This window comes from Maylandia zebra, linkage group LG2 (genome assembly GCF_041146795.1).
Source record: "Maylandia zebra isolate NMK-2024a linkage group LG2, Mzebra_GT3a, whole genome shotgun sequence".
NCBI lineage: Eukaryota > Metazoa > Chordata > Actinopteri > Cichliformes > Cichlidae > Maylandia > Maylandia zebra.
In genome coordinates this window covers 44365605-44384066 of record NC_135168.1, presented here as the reverse complement: position 1 = coordinate 44384066, position 18462 = coordinate 44365605, and the positions used below count along the sequence as shown (strand labels likewise).

General features: G+C 40.9%; 3 protein-coding genes across 4 annotated transcripts; 1 reads left to right on the top strand and 2 right to left on the bottom strand.

The window, feature by feature from the left end:
• Positions 1 to 909: 909 nt before the first annotated feature.
• Positions 910 to 7511, bottom strand: fibpa (fibroblast growth factor (acidic) intracellular binding protein a). The gene is made up of 11 exons (XM_014412593.2): positions 7153 to 7511; positions 6982 to 7066; positions 4320 to 4518; positions 4046 to 4172; positions 3696 to 3796; positions 3341 to 3474; positions 2355 to 2463; positions 2182 to 2245; positions 2007 to 2093; positions 1695 to 1792; positions 910 to 1162 (listed from the first exon to the last, which is right to left on the bottom strand). The coding sequence occupies exons 2-11, from the start codon at positions 7064 to 7066 to the stop codon at positions 1093 to 1095; spliced, it is 1074 nt and encodes a 357-aa protein (XP_014268079.2). The 5' UTR covers positions 7153 to 7511; the 3' UTR covers positions 910 to 1092.
• Positions 7512 to 10121: 2610 nt separating this feature from the next.
• Positions 10122 to 12626, top strand: ccdc85b (coiled-coil domain containing 85B). The gene has a single exon (XM_004545619.3). It carries the CDS (start codon positions 10877 to 10879, stop codon positions 11477 to 11479), a length of 603 nt encoding a protein of 200 aa, XP_004545676.1. The 5' UTR covers positions 10122 to 10876; the 3' UTR covers positions 11480 to 12626.
• A 1471-nt stretch (positions 12627 to 14097) lies between these two features.
• Positions 14098 to 17445, bottom strand: fosl1a (FOS like 1, AP-1 transcription factor subunit a). 2 transcript variants are annotated; one of them, XM_004545618.4, is made up of 4 exons: positions 17055 to 17445; positions 16475 to 16729; positions 15488 to 15595; positions 14098 to 15377 (listed from the first exon to the last, which is right to left on the bottom strand). In XM_004545618.4, exons 1-4 carry the CDS (start codon positions 17166 to 17168, stop codon positions 14823 to 14825), a joined length of 1032 nt encoding a protein of 343 aa, XP_004545675.3. In that variant the 5' UTR covers positions 17169 to 17445; the 3' UTR covers positions 14098 to 14822. The 2 variants fall into 2 exon arrangements, with proteins under 2 accessions (XP_004545675.3, XP_004545674.3); XM_004545617.4 differs by having other exon boundaries at positions 16475 to 16732; positions 17055 to 17444.
• Positions 17446 to 18462: the final 1017 nt, after the last annotated feature.

Sequence of the window (18462 nt, the reverse complement as noted above, 5' to 3'; positions counted from 1 at the left end):
GTGGACAAAAATTAGAGAGTGGAAGAGAGCGACAGTCTGTGTGTGTGTGTGTGTGTGTGTGTGTGTGTGTGTGTGTGTGTGTGTACGTGTTTGGAAATTTTTTATTTTACAGAATAAACCAGCGGTGCTTTCTGGGACAAAAGACAAAAAAATAAAGAAGTATCATGAGTCTTGACCCACGCACCAACTTTTGTGCGTGACTAATGCGTTACTGCGCTTGGAATCATTTCCAGCAGCATGTTGTCTTGCAAAATTTGTAGTCTGTCATGATGCAAACGGGTTAAGATGTTGCTTAACTCACATTAATCCTCATTAGTTTCAGTCTCATTCAACTCTAATGGACACAAATTCAGACTATCCTCAAATTGGGATCAACAGCAGCGGCAGCGCTAGTCTTAATTTTCCTTAAAAATATCTCATCACTTGCAAAATAGCTCCCTGCATTTTATTTTTAGATGGGAGGCGGTTTCTCCAGCTACCCTCCAGTGTTTGGTTTAAAAACCTTCACTCGGCCTCAGCTTATTTGTCTGACTTTTGTTTTTGTCGGGTGGCAGAGATGGCAGCTGTCACTACAGGGGATGTTGTTAAAAATCACAGTCCCAGCTGGACTAACTGTGCCCCCACCCCTCATCCAGTTGGTCCCTATTCCCATAAACACACAGAGACACCCCACACACTGACTGGAGTCACAGCCTGTCGTGCATGTGATCCGCTGGTCCTCTTAAAGTGAATTAGTGAATAAAACGCTAATTCAGTTGGAGTCAATATCAAATTCGCTGTTTTCACTTCTTAAGTATGGTTCACCCAACCCCCAACCCCCGGTGAAAGATCCTGGGGGGGGTTAATCACAACATCTCTTCCTTCCAGAATAAACATGAAACATTACATAGGAAATAAAACAGAAGGGCATTTTTAATGTAAAATCTTAATTTTATTTACAAACCAAATTTACAGACAACGTTGGGGGACGCTAGGAGCAAAGCAGGCAGACAAACATACAGCGATGACGGAAGAAGCAGAGAAAGCACATCCGAAGGAGCGAAGTAACGCCATAGCAAACTGAAAGGAGACGTGAACCGCTAGGAGAACTCTTCAGTCGTGATACATTTTGAAGATGCAGCTTTTGACGACGCCCATGTATCTGTCCCACACAACTTGATGTCTGAGGGCAGAAAAGAGAAAGAAAACGGTGAGTAAAAGGAGTGAAAAGAGGTGCTCCAAATTTCATGTCAGACTGTAATTGTGAAATCAGAGTGAAGAGAGTAAATGAGGCAATCTGTGTCCCCCCTGTGTATACTGGTGGGGGAGTGGGGGGTCTATGTTTCTTTTTATGAATATGTCTTTGTTAAGCTTGTAGTGGTTCAGGGCTGTGTAAACCCTTAACTACATTCCTGAGTGTTTGCACGAGAAACAAGGTAACTACAGTTTAAGAAGTCATGAGCAAGATAGGGAGACACCCACTGGCAGAACAAGAGCGTCAATTTTTGGGAGGGTTTTAACATACAGCTTCACGCTTCAGCAGCGTCTAACACCACCATGCATATCCTTAATCGGTTATTTGAAGTTTTCCCCAAAAGCTCTCTATGAAAATCACAGCTCTATTTTAGCACAGGATACCCCGGGGGAATTGATAACCTGGGTCGGTGCCAGGCTCTGACTGATAAGCTTCGGAGAATAAAAGCACATTAACTCACTTGAATGTGTCGAGTATGTGTGCAGAGTTGGTGTAATGAGTGAGGTAGAGTTTCATGTCCGCAGCTGACCACCGGTCTGAACGGCACGGCTCAATAAACTGTGGGATAAAAGGAGGTGAGAAGGTTACAGCATAAAGCCTCAAAGGCAGACTGATGCTGGGACAGACATTAAAGTATTCAGGCTGGCTGAGCCGTCTTTACTTTTATATATATATATATATATATATATATATATATATATATATATATATATATATATATATATATATATATATATTTTTTTTTTTTTTTTTTTTTTAAAGAAAATCTCACCTTCTCTACAAGATCAATAAAGAAATCTCTGACATCTTTTGTGTTGGTCAGCTTTGCAGCTATGTTGATGAGGCCTCTGGAAAGATTCTGCAGAAACAAAATTACATTCGAAACTGTTATTTCCTTTTCACAGTTATTCTCACGGAATATCATAAAGATACTTATCATCTCTCACCTTGAAACTACCCTCCATCTCAATGAAAACTTTCGTCTTTCCTCTCAGGGCTGTACAGACCAAACTGAGCAGAAATAAGAGAAGAAAGGAAAAGAAAACAGATTAAAAAAATTCAGAAGCTTTTTCAGGAGTCAGCAAAACATGGAAGTGTCTGGAAAGCGTGTTCCTGTTACCTTTTGTGTTGATCGAGCAGATCTTTGTCAGTGATTAAAATCTTCAGCTCTTTCAGTTCTTGCAAAAACTCTTTGTCAAGATCGACGTCCATGTCTTCCACCATGTTGTCTACAGGAAAATTCAGACACTGTCAAGTTAGTTTAATGGGAAATATTTCTAGAAATTATATTTTAAATATTTGTGTTCTTATAACTACTTGGTTATTAAGTATAATGACTCAGATGCTACCTAATATTATTCCCTCTTTCACTCTCCTAATTGTTAACCTGGGAATTTAAAATTCATCCTCTTACTGATGAAGTAAAGCCTGAAGGACCTCTGGTGGTCAGTAAACCTCACTGACAGAGCCATTGATCTAAACTTTATTTAGTAAACACAATCAACATATAGTTATAGGCTTTGTTAAGGTACACCTTGCTAATAGCAGGTTTGACCAGCTTTTTACCTTCAGAACTGCCTTAATTCTTCATAGGGTCAACAAAGTGCTAAAAACATTCCTCAGGTTTGACATGACAGCATCACACAGTTGCTGCAGATTTGTTACTAGTGAGAAGATGGGTACAATATCTTCATAAAGGAATGGACATGGTCAGCAATAGTACTCAGGAATGCTGTGGTATTTAAATGATGCTGAGCTGGAGCTAAGGGGCCCAAAAAGTACCAAGAAAATATTCCCACACCATCACACAACCACTACAAGCCAGAACCATTTATGCAAGGCAGGATGGATCTATGCTGGCTTTACCTCATAACATCACAACAGGAGTCGAGACTCATCAGACCAGGCAACATTTTTCCAATATTCTATTGTTCAATTTTGTTGAGCCTGTGTGAATTTGAGCCTCAGTTTCTTAGCTAAAGGGAGAGGTACCCAGTGCGGTCTTCAGCTGCTGTAGCCTATGTCCTTCAAGGTTTGATACTATGTGTGTTTAGAGATACTTTGGTTCTAATCAAGTGGTTATTTGAGTCAAAACTAAGCACTCACCAACAGCCCCAACTGTCCAGTTGCTGATAAGCTGACCGGCACAGAAAGCAAAATCCTGGAAACTGAGGTATTGCAGCTTTCTTTTTCCCGTCTCAAACCGATTGTTGGCAAAGAAAACGATGGCAGCGTAATCCCTGTGATAAAGACAATAAACACACGGCATTTAAAAAAACACAAAATAAAACCAAGCAATCAGAGCACCCAATCTTTTCATGTGGTATTTCGTTAGAATTTGTTGCAAAATAACATATTAATTCATCACAACACTACAACATAACAGATTTTAAGTTATACAACTGCTGTAAAACACAAGCCTGAGGCAGAAGGCTTGTGCTCTGTGCCTGTCGCTGATTACCTTGCAAGTTTGTCAGACAGAAGAAAATGCTGACGTATGTTCTCCACCAGGGGTCCCTTCAGCTCTTCGACAACTTTGAAAACACGTTTGAAGTTGTCGAACTGAAATTACACACACAATGCAAGAGATTTACTAATACTGAAAGAATCTGCTCCACAATCAGAAATCCCACCACAACTAATAAAATGTACCCAGAGCTATAAAACCAAATTAATTGTTGAAGCCAGCACACAACAGGAGCTCTGGCATGGTTTGATGTTTGTTTCAACACTCAGCTGTATCCTACCATTCAATAACACACTGCCGGAGCTTTAAAATATCAATCTTTACAATGCACAGTGAAGACTTACCTGTCGTCTGCAGCTTTTTAGTGTCACACTTGTCTTGGCACTGATGTCGTCCAAGTCTTTCTTTGTTCCCTTGGAGAGCTTCTTTCCCAGGACCTCACGAACAAATGTATCATCAAAAGCATAGTATCTAAACAAGGCAAGAGACACAAAAAACAAATTGCCATGAGAAGAAACGTAGCATAAAGGAGGAGGTTTGGCAAATAAATACAGGAATAGAGAGTTGTGACTCCTCTGAAATAAATGGGTTAATTAAATTAGAGCGTCATGGCCGCACCTCTCTATGAGCATGATTTGCCGATGAGGAGGGATCTGGAACAGCAGCTGGTTGGCTAGTTTGGCCGGACTGTGCAGCAGGCGCTCACACATCTGGAAAGTCCTGTACTGGTCCATGGTGTCACTCAGCAGGACATCTTTACTTGCCTCACACTCGTCCATCACTCCTCCCTCCATGCGTACCTTCACTGCATCGTTCACTGTTGGATAAATCACACAAGCGCAGTTCAAATGGTTGATGAACCGATGATGCCTGAAGTTAAATGTGATAACATGAATGAACAATCACTGCTGTGCTGTGAATAATCAGCAGCCTGAAACAGCTGCTGCACCATATTTGGGCATTAAACCCTGTATTTCCAATTTCTTTACCATATTTGATTCTTAAAGTTTACTTGTTCCTTAAATTAGTCTTATGATACTTAGAAGCCACACGTGCGTGTGTTTAAACACTGTACCTGACCTGAAATCACCACACCTAACATGTGATCCTGCTAGGCGCACCCAGTAAACCCCGTTCCAAAGAGAGAACACCTACTCCTATGTTTAATACTGATGAGAATGGAAACAGTGGATGGATTCATGAGGAGGGTTTGGTGCATATTTTTATTTATAATGGGATGTCTACATGACTGTATGTCACATGTATTTTTTAACACCTGTTCTCCACTTACTTGATGAAATTATTTAGAGATAACACACTTTTTCACCTTCACATGGGGTGGCAGTTACACCAAGAGAGAGTTATACATTGTGTTACTTATCCTAAATTAATTTAACCAGTAATTAGCTTTAGTAAATCCTGCCTGGCAGCTTCATCTTCATTAATCTTTGTTCAATATATCCACCATACCTCCTCTGCACATCTCCAGACTATCTCAGCCTCGCCTCTCTAACTTTGTCTTCAAGAATTTGAAGCAATCTAAACTTTTTTGTTCGTTTTCTTTACAGACAGAGCAGCGTGTGTTTGTTTGCTTTGTTCAGATTCATTACTGCAATTACTTTGAAGTTGAAAAATTAAGCCTTTAAGCATCATTTGTGCTTTCTGACTGGGTCCCAATGAGGATATCAAGCCTCATCTCTGAATCTCCTAATTAACACACCCCATATTATGACTAAAAATTAATAACAAAACTAATAAAAACTTTAACTGGAAGGAGTAAACACAGCCTGGAAATAAACTAAATTGAAACACTCAACAGCACTGTCAGAAACAGTGAGCAGATCACAGGAGACAGAAAACGATCTGCCTGACTGAAGTATTTCTGTGTTCTCAGAGAATGATCGACCTCTGTATGCAGAGCTCTGCCTTCAAGCTCAAACTATGGATTAGGTGGAATCATTACAAATGCTCAATAGCTCCTATTGCAATCAAACTATTACAGTCTGATTATGTTTTTATGTTTGTTTTTTATTTCTTATGTGTATTTGCTTTGGTGTAATGCGGCAGCCTAACTGCCAAGTCTGAGCTTAAATATTACACTAAATCGTCTTCACTGTAGTTTTTTTCCCTTGCCTTCTCAGATGCTTCATTTTAACATTTTTAGACGCCTAAGATGTGAAACCATTATGTATTTCACAAAAGTATCTTATTTTCTGTAAAAACAAGAACATTAATTAGTTTTAAAAACTGAGGTCCTTCACTGATCCCCTCTCGACTGTTTGGTTTCAACACTTTAATTTATTTTATATAATTAAAGGAAGCCAGTCACTCTGTAATTATACGTTTTCAACAGGCTGTGTAGCAAAATCATGGCCCAGTCATTTACAAATGTGTTAAGAGGTGTGATCAGTATTTCCTCCAGTTAAATGTGGCTCAGACCAAAGAACGCTTATTGATTTTTGGAGGAGGCCAAGTCCCCCTGTTCCTGCACCATTTCTCAATAAAGGTGACCCATTGGGAGAAGTGCAGCCATAAAAATACCTGGAAGAGAAATTAAATGCTGTTTCAAATACAGATGCATTGTTCAGAAAGGGCAATCATGGCTGTTTTTTAAAGTATCTTGGAAATGCTTTATTCAGTTTCTTACTGAGTCTGTGCTTTTATTTTCTGTGACTTGCTTATTTGGCAAAGCCTTAATCTTTAAAACCGGTGAAAAGTAGAGAAAACGGTTAAGTTGTCCTGTAAGATTACCGGGCACCACCTTTAGTGAATTTCAGTATCTGTGTGAAATCAAGCGTCCTCTCAAAGGGACAGACTGTCGTTTTAGAATCTCAGCATCCTTTACATATTAACAACCACACGTTTCTATCAGAGAGAAGGTTAAGTCGCCCCACAGTTAGCACTAATAGACTCAGGCAGTCATTTGTTCCATCTCCTGCTGTATGTTTTAAATAACTTTTAACCATTTCCCTCAGTTCACTGTAGGATTTTGCATTCTATGTCTGTACTGAGTTGGATCACTGTCTGCAAAACAAAGTGTCACATGGTGATGTTGAAGCTTTATTACATGTTATTACTATTTTTGGACTGCTTTATTATTCTGAACCACCCCTTAAAATATACTTTGATACTTGAGGTGGATGACCTTCAGGCTGGGCACCTCTGCTTTGACTGTGTTAGCCGCCAACTCCAGGTAATCACACACTCTTTATATAAAAACGCATCTATTAATAGGATCGTTGTGACCCAGACTCTCACATGTGTTTAGCGTTACCCCTACCTGTGTATCCGTCCAACCACAGCTGGTAAACCTCCTCATCCATGATGGTGGTGTTACCCACGAACACATCCAGCTCTACAGACATCTGCTTAAAACAAACAAGAAAAACATGTTTATTGTTTAGCTCAGGTATCACCGACATATAGCTGATTAGCTCGGGTGATATTATACCTTGTTCTCAGTGTTCTCTCAGGTAGCTGGCGGCGATAAAATCGTGTCTGCAAAGTGAACTATTTAATTCTATTAGCTGGGCTTAAATTTGCTCTCCATGGCTTACTGATTAGCTAACTTCCTCCATAAAATGTTAGCCTCCGGAGCTAGCCGAGCTGCACAGTTATCGACGGCCAATAAACGGGCAGCACTGCGGCGAATTAAGACCACGTTAATGTGACGATATGACACGATTATTAAGCAGCTTTTGAATTTACAGCAACAACGTCTATGAAATATTACAGCCCGTGAGAGACACGAGTGCGTAATGTCAACAACAGCAGTCACGTAGCAGATACTTCCGGTTCTATGATGTCACAGGAAAAGCTCCCTAATTAAAAATATGTTTTTGTTTTTTGGTTAATTTAAGTTTATTTTAATTTAATTGCCATTTTAATTTCTTTCCCATTTTTCTATTAATCAGTATTTCGGTCGCATCTTTTTTGTATCGTGTGAAATTCCTTTGATAGTTTATGTCCGCTATGTTCATTACCTTCCTTGCAATAAAGCTATTGTTTTAGATACCTATTATGTCATCGTCTTATCACAAAACTCAGGCACTGAAAACATTCAATGTACACGTGACTGCTTTTTATATTAAATAAATAAATAAATGTGTTTTTTATAGTGTATATATATATAGTATATATATATTCATATTAATACAGAAACATACTTCTTTCCAACTCACTCACACCTCTATCAACACACTCAAGGCAAATAATAATAATAATAATAATAATAATAATAATAATAATAATAATAATAATAATAATAATAATAATAATAATACCCCTGCTCCCCCGGAAGATCATACAGTGGCCACAAATGACTGAAAGAGAATACTTTTGCTGCACATATTGAAGGATATCTCCTTTCTCAGGAGCCCGGCACGCCTTTTTGTTTACAGCCTCTGTGTTGGTCTTCCAGTTCAGCCTGTTGTAGACGTGGACACCCAGGTACTGGTACTCTTCCACCACATAAACACCCCGTCACAGGATAGAAACGGGTCGTATAACAGACGTCCTCTTCCTTGTGAAGTCCATCACCAACTCTCTAGATTATGGTGATTCTATTTTATTTATTTATTTTTGCAGGATTTTGCTATATCTACATATAGCACAGCCCTTCCCGTGTTTTTTTTTCTTTTTCAATTATCTTTCATTGGCTTAAACATCAGTTTTCTCGGTGTGTGGGGGGGAGGGGGGGTCTTGCTCTTTTTCCCATTAACAGTTACTGCAGACGTCTCACATGACTGTGGGCAGCATGTGACACAACTATGAGACGCCCCTGAGGATTACCAATATGAATAACACACCATTCATCTGTAGTTTTTTAGGAGCTGATCGTGTGCTTTTAAGGTGTGGCTCTGACAAGTGAATACGTAATAATAGGTAATGTTAGTGCAGACAAAACGGTAACTTCTGTGATATTAGAGTGTTTAGATACATAGAAAATCATTATCATTGAAAGCTTGACAAATGGCCTTCAGGATCAGCAGTTTTCTTTTATTTCTTCAATGTTTGGCCTCTCTTCTAAGCCAACGTCTACTTTGATTGACCATCCAAGGGGTGGATTAGAGGTGAATTACCCTACAGTAACTCAACAGGTAACATTCATATAAAGAAAGAAAGACTTCAGTGACCAGAAAAGAAAATCCGAAAGATAATGAACGATTATGTGAAGACTCAAATTACAGCACTGCGCCTGGCAGCCACACAGTACCCTATTGTTGATCATTTGTTCCCTAAGTTATTATAAAATGTGTCAGATCACAGATAGGCTTCTTTGTGAGCACCGGGCCCCACAGTGCTGTGCGCTTTGCTTGCTGCCTGCGTTTACACAATCTGCTCTTTTCCTCTGACGATTAATCTAAATAAATCCCCGTAAATCCCTCTCCTCGCCCTCCCTTTCTGTGTTTCTGCATGTGTCCTTCAAAAAAGAAAAATCACAACACGGGAGGGTGAAAACGAATCAGCCAAACACGCCTTTTTTGTCGACTCTCCTGCTGCGCATCAACACTCTCATTTCTAACCTCACATGACACCCTGATTCCATCCCCAGATCCCCCTTGCGCGGTTAACACCCTACATTGTTGTGGCCTCAGTGAAACAATGGAGGTGGGACAGAGGGCGGAAGGATGTGGCTGAATGCCTCAGCATAAACCCATGGAAAAAAAGGGTCTGCAGTCACACTTTCCGCCAATGTTCTTTGAAAAGTAACAAGTACAACCAGGAGTCACTCATGCACTCCACTGTCATAGACATGTATCTGGTTTTTGAGGATGAGATCATTCTAATGAACAGGAAAAACCGAAGGAAGTGGGTTTACACAGGCTTTTCCTATCAATTTCCTTCATACATTTCCAACTTGTTTTGGTTTCATAGCATGAAAAGGATAAGAAAAAAGAAAAGAAAAATACAATAAAATAAAGAAATAAAAAAAATGGGTTTGAATCCAAATGGGGGCGCACACGTTCCTCATTGAGGGAGCGCGTGGAGAGAGGATCTTCCATGTCAAATCTCGTTATTTAGAGTGGAATTAGATGAACCACAGAGCTTTAGATTATTAAATGTTGCCATTTACGGCTACAAAACAGGCTCAAATAACGCAATGTGGAATTGCCACACTGCGAACATCAGAGAAAACCACAAACAGTTCTGATTACTAGCTTATCTAAGGAAATTTGCCAAGTTACAAATCCTGATAAAGCAGTAAAGTTTCCTTTAAAACCTCTACAAAATAAAAGCATCTCTGCTGAGCATCGCGGCTTCACTAAAACGCGACCAAAACTAAAAGGCGTCACTCGTTACAAATATATAATCTAGTTCAGCGGTGCTCTCAAAGCAACATTTGTGACAGTTCTTTTCTTAAAAACAACAATCTGAAGCTTTTATTTTGAAGGCTGCTTGTACTGGTCTCTGTCAGAGCTCCAGCTTCACACGCAGCTCGCTGCTTAGCGGAGTCACAGCCGTGAAAGTGGCGGAGGCGGACATTGTTGTGGTAACAGTCCATCTCCGGAGGATGAGCACAGATGATGATGTACATATTTTGAGCGGTGAGCTTTGTTTGTTATTTATTTTTTTATCTAAACAATGAATCTTTTTTAAAGAAAAAGGGGGGTAAAGCTGCTGCGCCGTGCGGACTCCTGCAGCCACCGGAGTTCATTCAGCTGAGGCGAGACAAGCACAGCCCGATGAGACGATGCCAGCGGTGTAGAAATCACAACATCTGCAGGGTGTGCTTGGTCAAGCCTCCGTGGACTCACCGGGCCTTTGTCCAGAAAAGCCCACGGAGCGGCTGTTGCCTTCAAAAAAAACTGCGCGGGGAGGAGAAATAAGGGCTGCTGTGCTCCCGGAGGCCTTTGGAGAAAGCAGCCTGCTGCTGAGAGGATGACAGATTGACATTAATAGGGGCTTGCGGTGCGTTTTTCACACACGACCTCATTAAGGCGTTATCCACGGAGAACAGCACAAAAAGGGACTGAAGTCACAGCCTTGGAGATAAAGACAATCTAAATAAAGACACCACATGTTTCTGCCTTGATTTTACCTCCGGTGATCAAATACATTACATCTGGATTACAGCGGATGCATGTGTTGAGCATTAAATATAGCCACATCTCAGCGCTTTTAATAGATTCTCAGGTACCCATAGGTGTCGTTTTTTACTGAAAGAAGAAAAAATGGGTAGCGAAGGTGAGATAATAAACAGAGAACTGTCAAAGATGTCTGACGAGGACTTGCTGGCGTGCTCCAAAGAGGAGCTGGTGAGCCGGTTGCGTAAAGAGGAGTCAGAGAAAATATCGGCTCTGATCCAGCGCGGTCGGCTTATCAAAGAGGTAAATAAACAGCTGCAGGGACACCTCCTCGAAATCAGGGAACTGAAAGTCATCAATCAGCGCCTGCAGGAGGAGAACACGGAGCTGCGGGACCTGTGCTGCTTCCTAGACGACGACCGGCTCAAAGTGAAGAAGCTGGCCCGGGAATGGCAGCTGTTCGGGCATCACGCAGCCAAAGTGATGCGGGAGGACCTGGGCGGGTACTTGAAAAAGCTCGCTGACCTGGAGCGCATGCAGGACGGGCTGGTGAAGGAGAATCTGGACCTGAAGGAGCTGTGCCTGGTCCTGGAAGAGGAGTGTGTGAGCAGGAGTGACTCCAGTCCAGGAGGTTCCACCGAGCTGAATCTGCCCTGCATGGTGGCCCGGGACCTGGGAGATGGGAGCTCAAGCACAGGCAGCGTGGGAAGCCCAGACCAGCTTCACCTGGTGTGCTCACCTGATGACTGATGGCAGGTGTGTGTCAGCAGCTGAGGACTGGAGGGAGACAAAGGTGCTCTGTCAGATAGTACAAATTAATCTGGAGGATTAAAAAAAAAAGCATTAGGGCTTTCTGAATGCTGCAAAGATTTGTGTGCCACTAGACTTGAGACTCTTTCCACATTTCAGGACTTTACAAAGACATTTATTAGATGTTTGCCAGATGATAACATGTCTAAATTTTACAGTGTTTTTTCTAAAGATTCTCCTGAAAATTCTCCTTTTTCAGTGGTCTGTTGTTGAGAAAAAATGGGACCAAAAAAGTGGGTCACATATATAAATTTATCTCATGCACTGGATTAGCCTACACTGGTAGAAGCCTTTTTCTCAATTGCACTGGACAGCGTTATCTTGGATCTTGAAAACACAGATCTAAAGATTCATTTCAATCCAGTTTCGAGCCATATTTAGTCCTCTGAATTCCAATAGCACTGAAACAAAGGAAACTATTTGATAATTGCTTTTTTTGCTAATGATGTGTAATATTTTATGCACTCTCGCTTCCTCAGGACAGGATTGGAGTGCCATGTGTGCATGATGATTGTCACCATTTGTAACAAAGCCTGTGAAGCAGCCTGACGTGAAGGCCCTTTAGGTTTCCTGAGGGGTGGGGCTGCTGAGAATAATGTAACACGTGCAGACCTACACACTCACTTTGGATCAGGCATGGTAGATGTTGTTGGACCTCACGCAGAGCTGAACTGAAAAATAAGTTCTGTCACTATTTTTAAAATTCAACTGGAAAACTCTTTGTATCAAACTGGAAGGTCTACAAGTTTTGGTTGATTTTTATTCTGTTTAAGCCGAGCTGTTTAAATTCTTTTTTTTTCTTCTTGTCTTTGTTTTTTTTAAATGAAGTTGTTGCTGAATTATCATAAGATTTGTTAGCTTCTTCTTCTGTAACTCATGCTTTGTATTTAATCTGTAACATTAGGAGCAAACTTAACTTCAGCCCTTCTTTAATCTTGATTTGTCTGTATTAACTAGCTTTACTAACCAGTTTCAGTTTAAACCATAGCACCTGGATTACAAGAGGTTTATTTTGTTGTTAGCTGTTTATTGGTGGGCTATGCTCGTAGTGCACTGAAAAGCTTTAAATACAGTGGCTATGACACTCGGGGCTGTTCTGACCTTTCTTTGTGTATTTGCCTTGCAGAAAACATGCATTTAACATGACACACACGACAAATTGATTTCTGCATTTGTTCTGACCTTCGTGTCTGAACCAACTGCGCTTGATTGATGCTGCCTTCATGCCACACTGACTGACGTTATGGATATTCATCAGTTTTATTTTTGGAGCCCTATTTGCACAGTCTGGAGAGCTGATGGGGGTGGAGGGGGGTGATGCTTTTACCCACTTAGTGATGCACAGACGTCCTTTGACAGCAGCGTACATACAGATTTTTTCTCCCTCGTGCTCTCCAGCTCTCAATCTGACTCTTGTTCCATCTCCGCCTCTCTGCCTCGCTCATCCCATTTTAGCAATTCAATGCTCTCTGAGCCGTGTATGTATTAGCAAGAGATTCACTTCATTTTAGGGTAACAGAGGCCACAGTGTTGAGAGTGGAGGGTCAGAGAGTGGCCAGCAGAGTTTGTCAGCGCATGGTGCAGTAATAAAACTCTCTTACTCGCTGCCACTAATGATTAATTCTGTATTTATTACTGTGTCAGGTATTTTCTCAATTAACTGATATGAAGTATGGCCTTAACACCCAGAGTCAAAGGGTAATGTCTTCAAAGTATTGGATTTTTTCTGATCAACAGTCTGAAGATGTTAAGATCAAAGACCACAAAAACCTGGAGAAGCTGCAGTCCAGGGGCGGAGCCAGGCAGGGGTCTGGGGTGGCACTGCCCCCAGAACCAATAATGAAGCTTATTGGGGGGTTCTTCGCACATAATCATAGGAGTTAAGAAGTAATCAGACACAGCTGGGTATAATCTTAACAATCAATTAATGTTTATCAACAGTTAAAAAATAATTAAATTAACAACCATTGCATATTTCTTTTAAAATGATTTAAAATGTGACTGTATACGAGTCTTCACAGTGTACATGTCTACATGTGTGAAAACCTATTTCTGCCACTTAAAAAATAATAAATAAATGAACAATTTTTTCATCTATAAGTAAAAATGCTGTGTTATTACCAAAAAATTTGAGTTGATATTTTGAGATAAACCAAAATTTTGTCTTCGGATGGCAGAAAAATGTTGATGGTGGAAAGAAGCAACTCAAAAATTTTAGTTTTGACCTAAAGACAACTTTCCATCAATTTGTGTTTCATCCCAGTCTAAGTAAAAAAAAAAAAGTGTATAAAACTGTCTGACTCCACCACTGCTGCGCCTGGAGAATATTCAGCATTACTGCTCAATTAAAAAGAAATTACTAGAACATTAAACTTCAATCAGGCAACTGATCAATGAATCGAATCCTCATTTCAGTCGCGTTGTCACGTCTCATTTACATTTCTGAATCTCTTTCACACATTTCGAATGATCCAGACAATCGACTCTGAGTAATCTGCTGTTTTTCAGATGATTTTCAGTCACAGTCTCTTGCTTATTTTGCCAATAACTGTACACCATTTCTCTTTGCACACACCTTTGTTCTTTATTATCTGGTTTTTTTTCAAACAAAGACAAATTTAAGGCACTGCCCTCCAAACAGTTCATTTTAACAGAAAACATAAACAGTACCAAAAAATATATTATATTCTCCATAATAAATATGTGATTATATCATTTATAATAACTCCTATGGCCCAGCCTTAGTGGTCAGTAATTTGTATAAAGATAATATTAGGGTTCTGAAAGGGTCCACGCATAAATATGGACCTGTTAGTTTAAGCACTCCGTTTCCCTTTTTGAGGACTTTCACAACACACTGTAACAATATAGTAACTCATCAAAGGGAACATTATAATGTATTATATCTAATAATATATGATTAAATGGAGTTATCACAGTACAACGTTTGTATAATTAGAGAATATAGTCTGCATGCAGTGCTTTCGCAATAAACCTCAAACACACTCATTCTTATTTTATAACTCTGAAAATTAGAAATATAAAGACTTTATATTCTTATAAAAACTAAAAAAAGTGTAACATTCGTCTTCTAATAATGCCACAGATTTGCATATTATCTAAGAAAAGCATCAACTTTCTAAAGAAATCGAGCAGCTGCACGTTGCTCGTTTCGAAATGATAAGAGCCGTCGTTTTCACTTCCATCACATTTCCTTGACATCCTGCACTGTGACTGCGCTGAAATCAAACTTAGTGTATTGCCAGGAAGGCAGGGCCGTCGATTACAGTGAGAGGATGGTTGGTGAGTGCAGGGAGTGATCCGACTGGTCACCGCTGCTGCTGCTGCGGCGATGAGCTATCCCACAGGGCTGTGGGGCCTGAGACTGCTGGACACTTCCCTGGTGTGATGTAACGTGGGATGTGCTGGAGGCACTGGTGTCTAAAGAGGCAGAGGGGTAGGTGAAAACTGTGCCAGCTGTGAAGGACATGATAGAGGGCGTGGAGAGAATTGGGGTGTGGAGTGACTCTGATTCAGTAGCAACAGCAGAGGCGGTTGATGTTACAGGCTTTGTGGGGATAGTTATCCTTGGTCTGGGCTTCTCCAGCTTTATGGGTGGTTTGATTGAGGGTCCAGGACTGCAGGAGTCCGCTGGCTCTAGTTTGATGGCTGCCAAAGAGGAAATGGATGGACCTGAGTCAGAATCCGAATCAGAGTCCTCTATTTTGCAAATGGGTCGGTGAGCTTCCAAGACCAGTTCAAGCTTCTCTTTCTCCTTTTGTAGTTCAGCTATTTCCTTCTGCAAGCGGGACTTTTCATCCTCCAGCATGTCTGTCTCCTACAGCAGGAGAAAGACAGAGTTTGATTCATTCATGCCTGACTGAGACCAACACCTTACATATTAACATATTACATATTACATATACTATTATATTAAAGATCACTCACAGTTTGCAGGGAATCTGTCAGCTCCCGTCTCCGATTGCGACACTTTGCTGCTGCCAGTTTATTCCTCTCCCTTCTTACTCTGCGCCTTTCGACTTCTTCCCGAGATAACTGAAGAGGAGAAGAAAAATTACTACAAAACATGAAGGCGGCCTAAACTCCTGAACTGGATTAATCCGGCTTGTTTTAGGCAAACAGCTAATTTCAAAACATCACATGCACAGTGAAATTCCACCACAGGCAGCATGACACAGGTGAAATACTCCCACCATGTGTGCACACTGACTCATCACAGCCATGGCAGCTGCAGGGTTGAAAAGCGTCTGGGCTTTTGTGCCTTTGTAACACCCGAATTCTGACTTCATCCAACATTCTACTGAATAATTGCAGTTAATCCAACATTTCCCGCCCTTTCGGGGTGATGAGTCACGCTCAGACCCCTAAAGTGACTCAGGTGTGAGTCACAGAACATGACTTGCCCCTATGAGTCACATGACAGTCCACTTCCTGTTCAATGAATTTACAACTTTATGACGAGGATGTGTGCCAAAGCGTGCCTGGGGAAACGTACAGAATTATACTGTGTGTTGGAAGTCAAATGTAAAGTTACTTTGAATGGAGTGATGTTTCTATAGTAAGAAAAAACTGATAATCACCTGTTAATTTTACTGTCAACAAAAACTCAGTAAAAAAACAAAGGAGAATACAACAGTGTGTGTTTAACTCCAGTGCTGAGAAAAAGATTTAAAAAACATATCTTTAGATTTTCTTCCTATTTCTCCATACATCTAGAGGAAGTGGCACTATTGTGTCACAGAGAATTACAGGACATTACGCACTGATTACACAAAAGTGATTGAGCCACACTCCACACCTCAGCATCCACACCACATTCCCTCGAGGGAGAATGCAACTTCCAAGAGGGCTCATTCACTTGTTTCTTAGTGGAAAAACAAAAAACCCACAATCATTTGTGAGCTATGTGCTTACATGTTCATCATTCCTGCGCCTTGTTGAAGATGGGCTGTTTGCAGAAGTTCTTATGACCCCTGTCCTGAGAAGGTGAGACTGGGAAGGTGGTGGAACCAGTGGCCTCGCCCCTGGGTGGACTGGGTAAGGAGGTACTGGTGATCGCGAAGGGCCTGGTGGATGCATGAGAGAGGGCTGGACCAGCCACTGGAGGTCCTGGTTGCTTGTGATGGCATTGAGGCTGGGGATAAGCTGACTGGCCCCTGCCATTGTAAACTTCTAGGGAAAAAAGAAAAATAAACAGTTTGAAAGAAGAAGATTTTATATAATGAAATATTCACGATAAGTAACAAGTGCAGGATTAAAAGTGTAAACTAATATTATTGCGTAACTATTATATAACCATTATTATAAATATTATTATTTTTTATCTATTACTTGTACAACTAAACTAAATTACAGTGTGATGATTTAACAGCTTTAAATTTGTATTCCTTAATGTTAGCTAGAACATTTTTAGTTATTTCTCAAAACTTTAACCGTATTGTTCTTATTTGACCCCTAACCTTTTACCCAGTTCAGTCAGTGACAGCACACCTACCTGCTCCTGATGTGTGGCTGAAGTGCTGGTGTTTCCAAGGGAAGCAGGGTTTGTCCCAGAGGTGCCTGTGTACGGTGGGTTGCCTCTTTCTTGACTCCCAAAGTTTCGATACATCCTCTCTTTCTCAATGAAAAGAAAACTGAATCCAGCTGTGGCTATATAGTCTTCCGTTCTCACGAAACTAAGTGGTTGAGTCTTGTGTTTTAATTCAAATAGGGGGCAAGCCCACCGACTTGCGTATTCGGTAGAGTCCAAAGAAGTCTTCAAGGGGGAGCGAGGAAAGAAATATCTCCTTGTTTTTTCCCCAGTCGTCCAAAAACCTTCGAAAACAACTTTCAGCGCTCACGGTAGTCCTCAGTCGTACATCCAGGATCGGAAGTCTGGGAATGATCGTGAGGTTGTAAACTCTTTAAGCAGCAGTATATGCACACCACGCCCCTCTGTACTTACGGGAAATAGTGTTGTCTGGAACCTCTCACGAAATTCTCCACGTGTCGTGACGTCATTTACCATATTTGGTGAGAGTTTCCTCCAGAGACTAGTACAGGGATTCCTCTCAAAGACAGCCCACACCTCGTGCTCTGAAACTGCCGCTGTAGTGATTTCTCTTATCTGGAGGAGGCTTAAAGCACTGGGTACACTTTATAACTGAAAGCCAAAGCACGGAGACTCTTTGTTTATACTGCAGTGAAATTTGTACATGTTATCAGTACAAGGGTAACCAGTTAAGGGTTGAAGTTTGAAAAAAACACACACACGCAAACAGATTGCTCAGTGAGAAACCCTGAGCAATCTGTTTTTTCACACTTAAAAAAACACTGATCTATTTTTATTGATGTGCACCTCTATTTCCAGGGATTATGGAAAGTTTAAGACATTTCTGTTTAGAAACAAACATGAAACAGTGACTAAAAGTATCAGTGTGACATAACTCCCCGCCTTATCTCCATTAGAGATAGGCTAAGGAGCAGGTGGTTCTTGTATACCTCTTGGTAATTTTCTTGGGCTAGGAAATCATGTCTTGTTCCATGTTCCCATGGGCTTGGGAACACCTCACTGTTCCCCCAGAAGAGCTAGAGGTGGCTGTGGAGAGGTCTAGGCATCTCTGCTTAGACTGCTGACCCAGTGACATGGACAACCAGGAGAACACTAACGGATAGGTGGATTAAATCAGTCCAGCCTGCTGCTACTGATACTGGTGTAATGATGTGGGTGATATTTTCTAACTGAACATCATATAAACACCACAGTATAGTAGTGAGTGTTGTTGCTGACCAAGTCCATCCCATCCCTGACCAGCGTACTCATCTTCTGATGGCTTCTTCAAGCAGAATAATGCACCTCGTCACAAAGCTCAAATCACCACAAACTATTCTTCTGAACATGAGTTCACTGTATTCAAATGGTT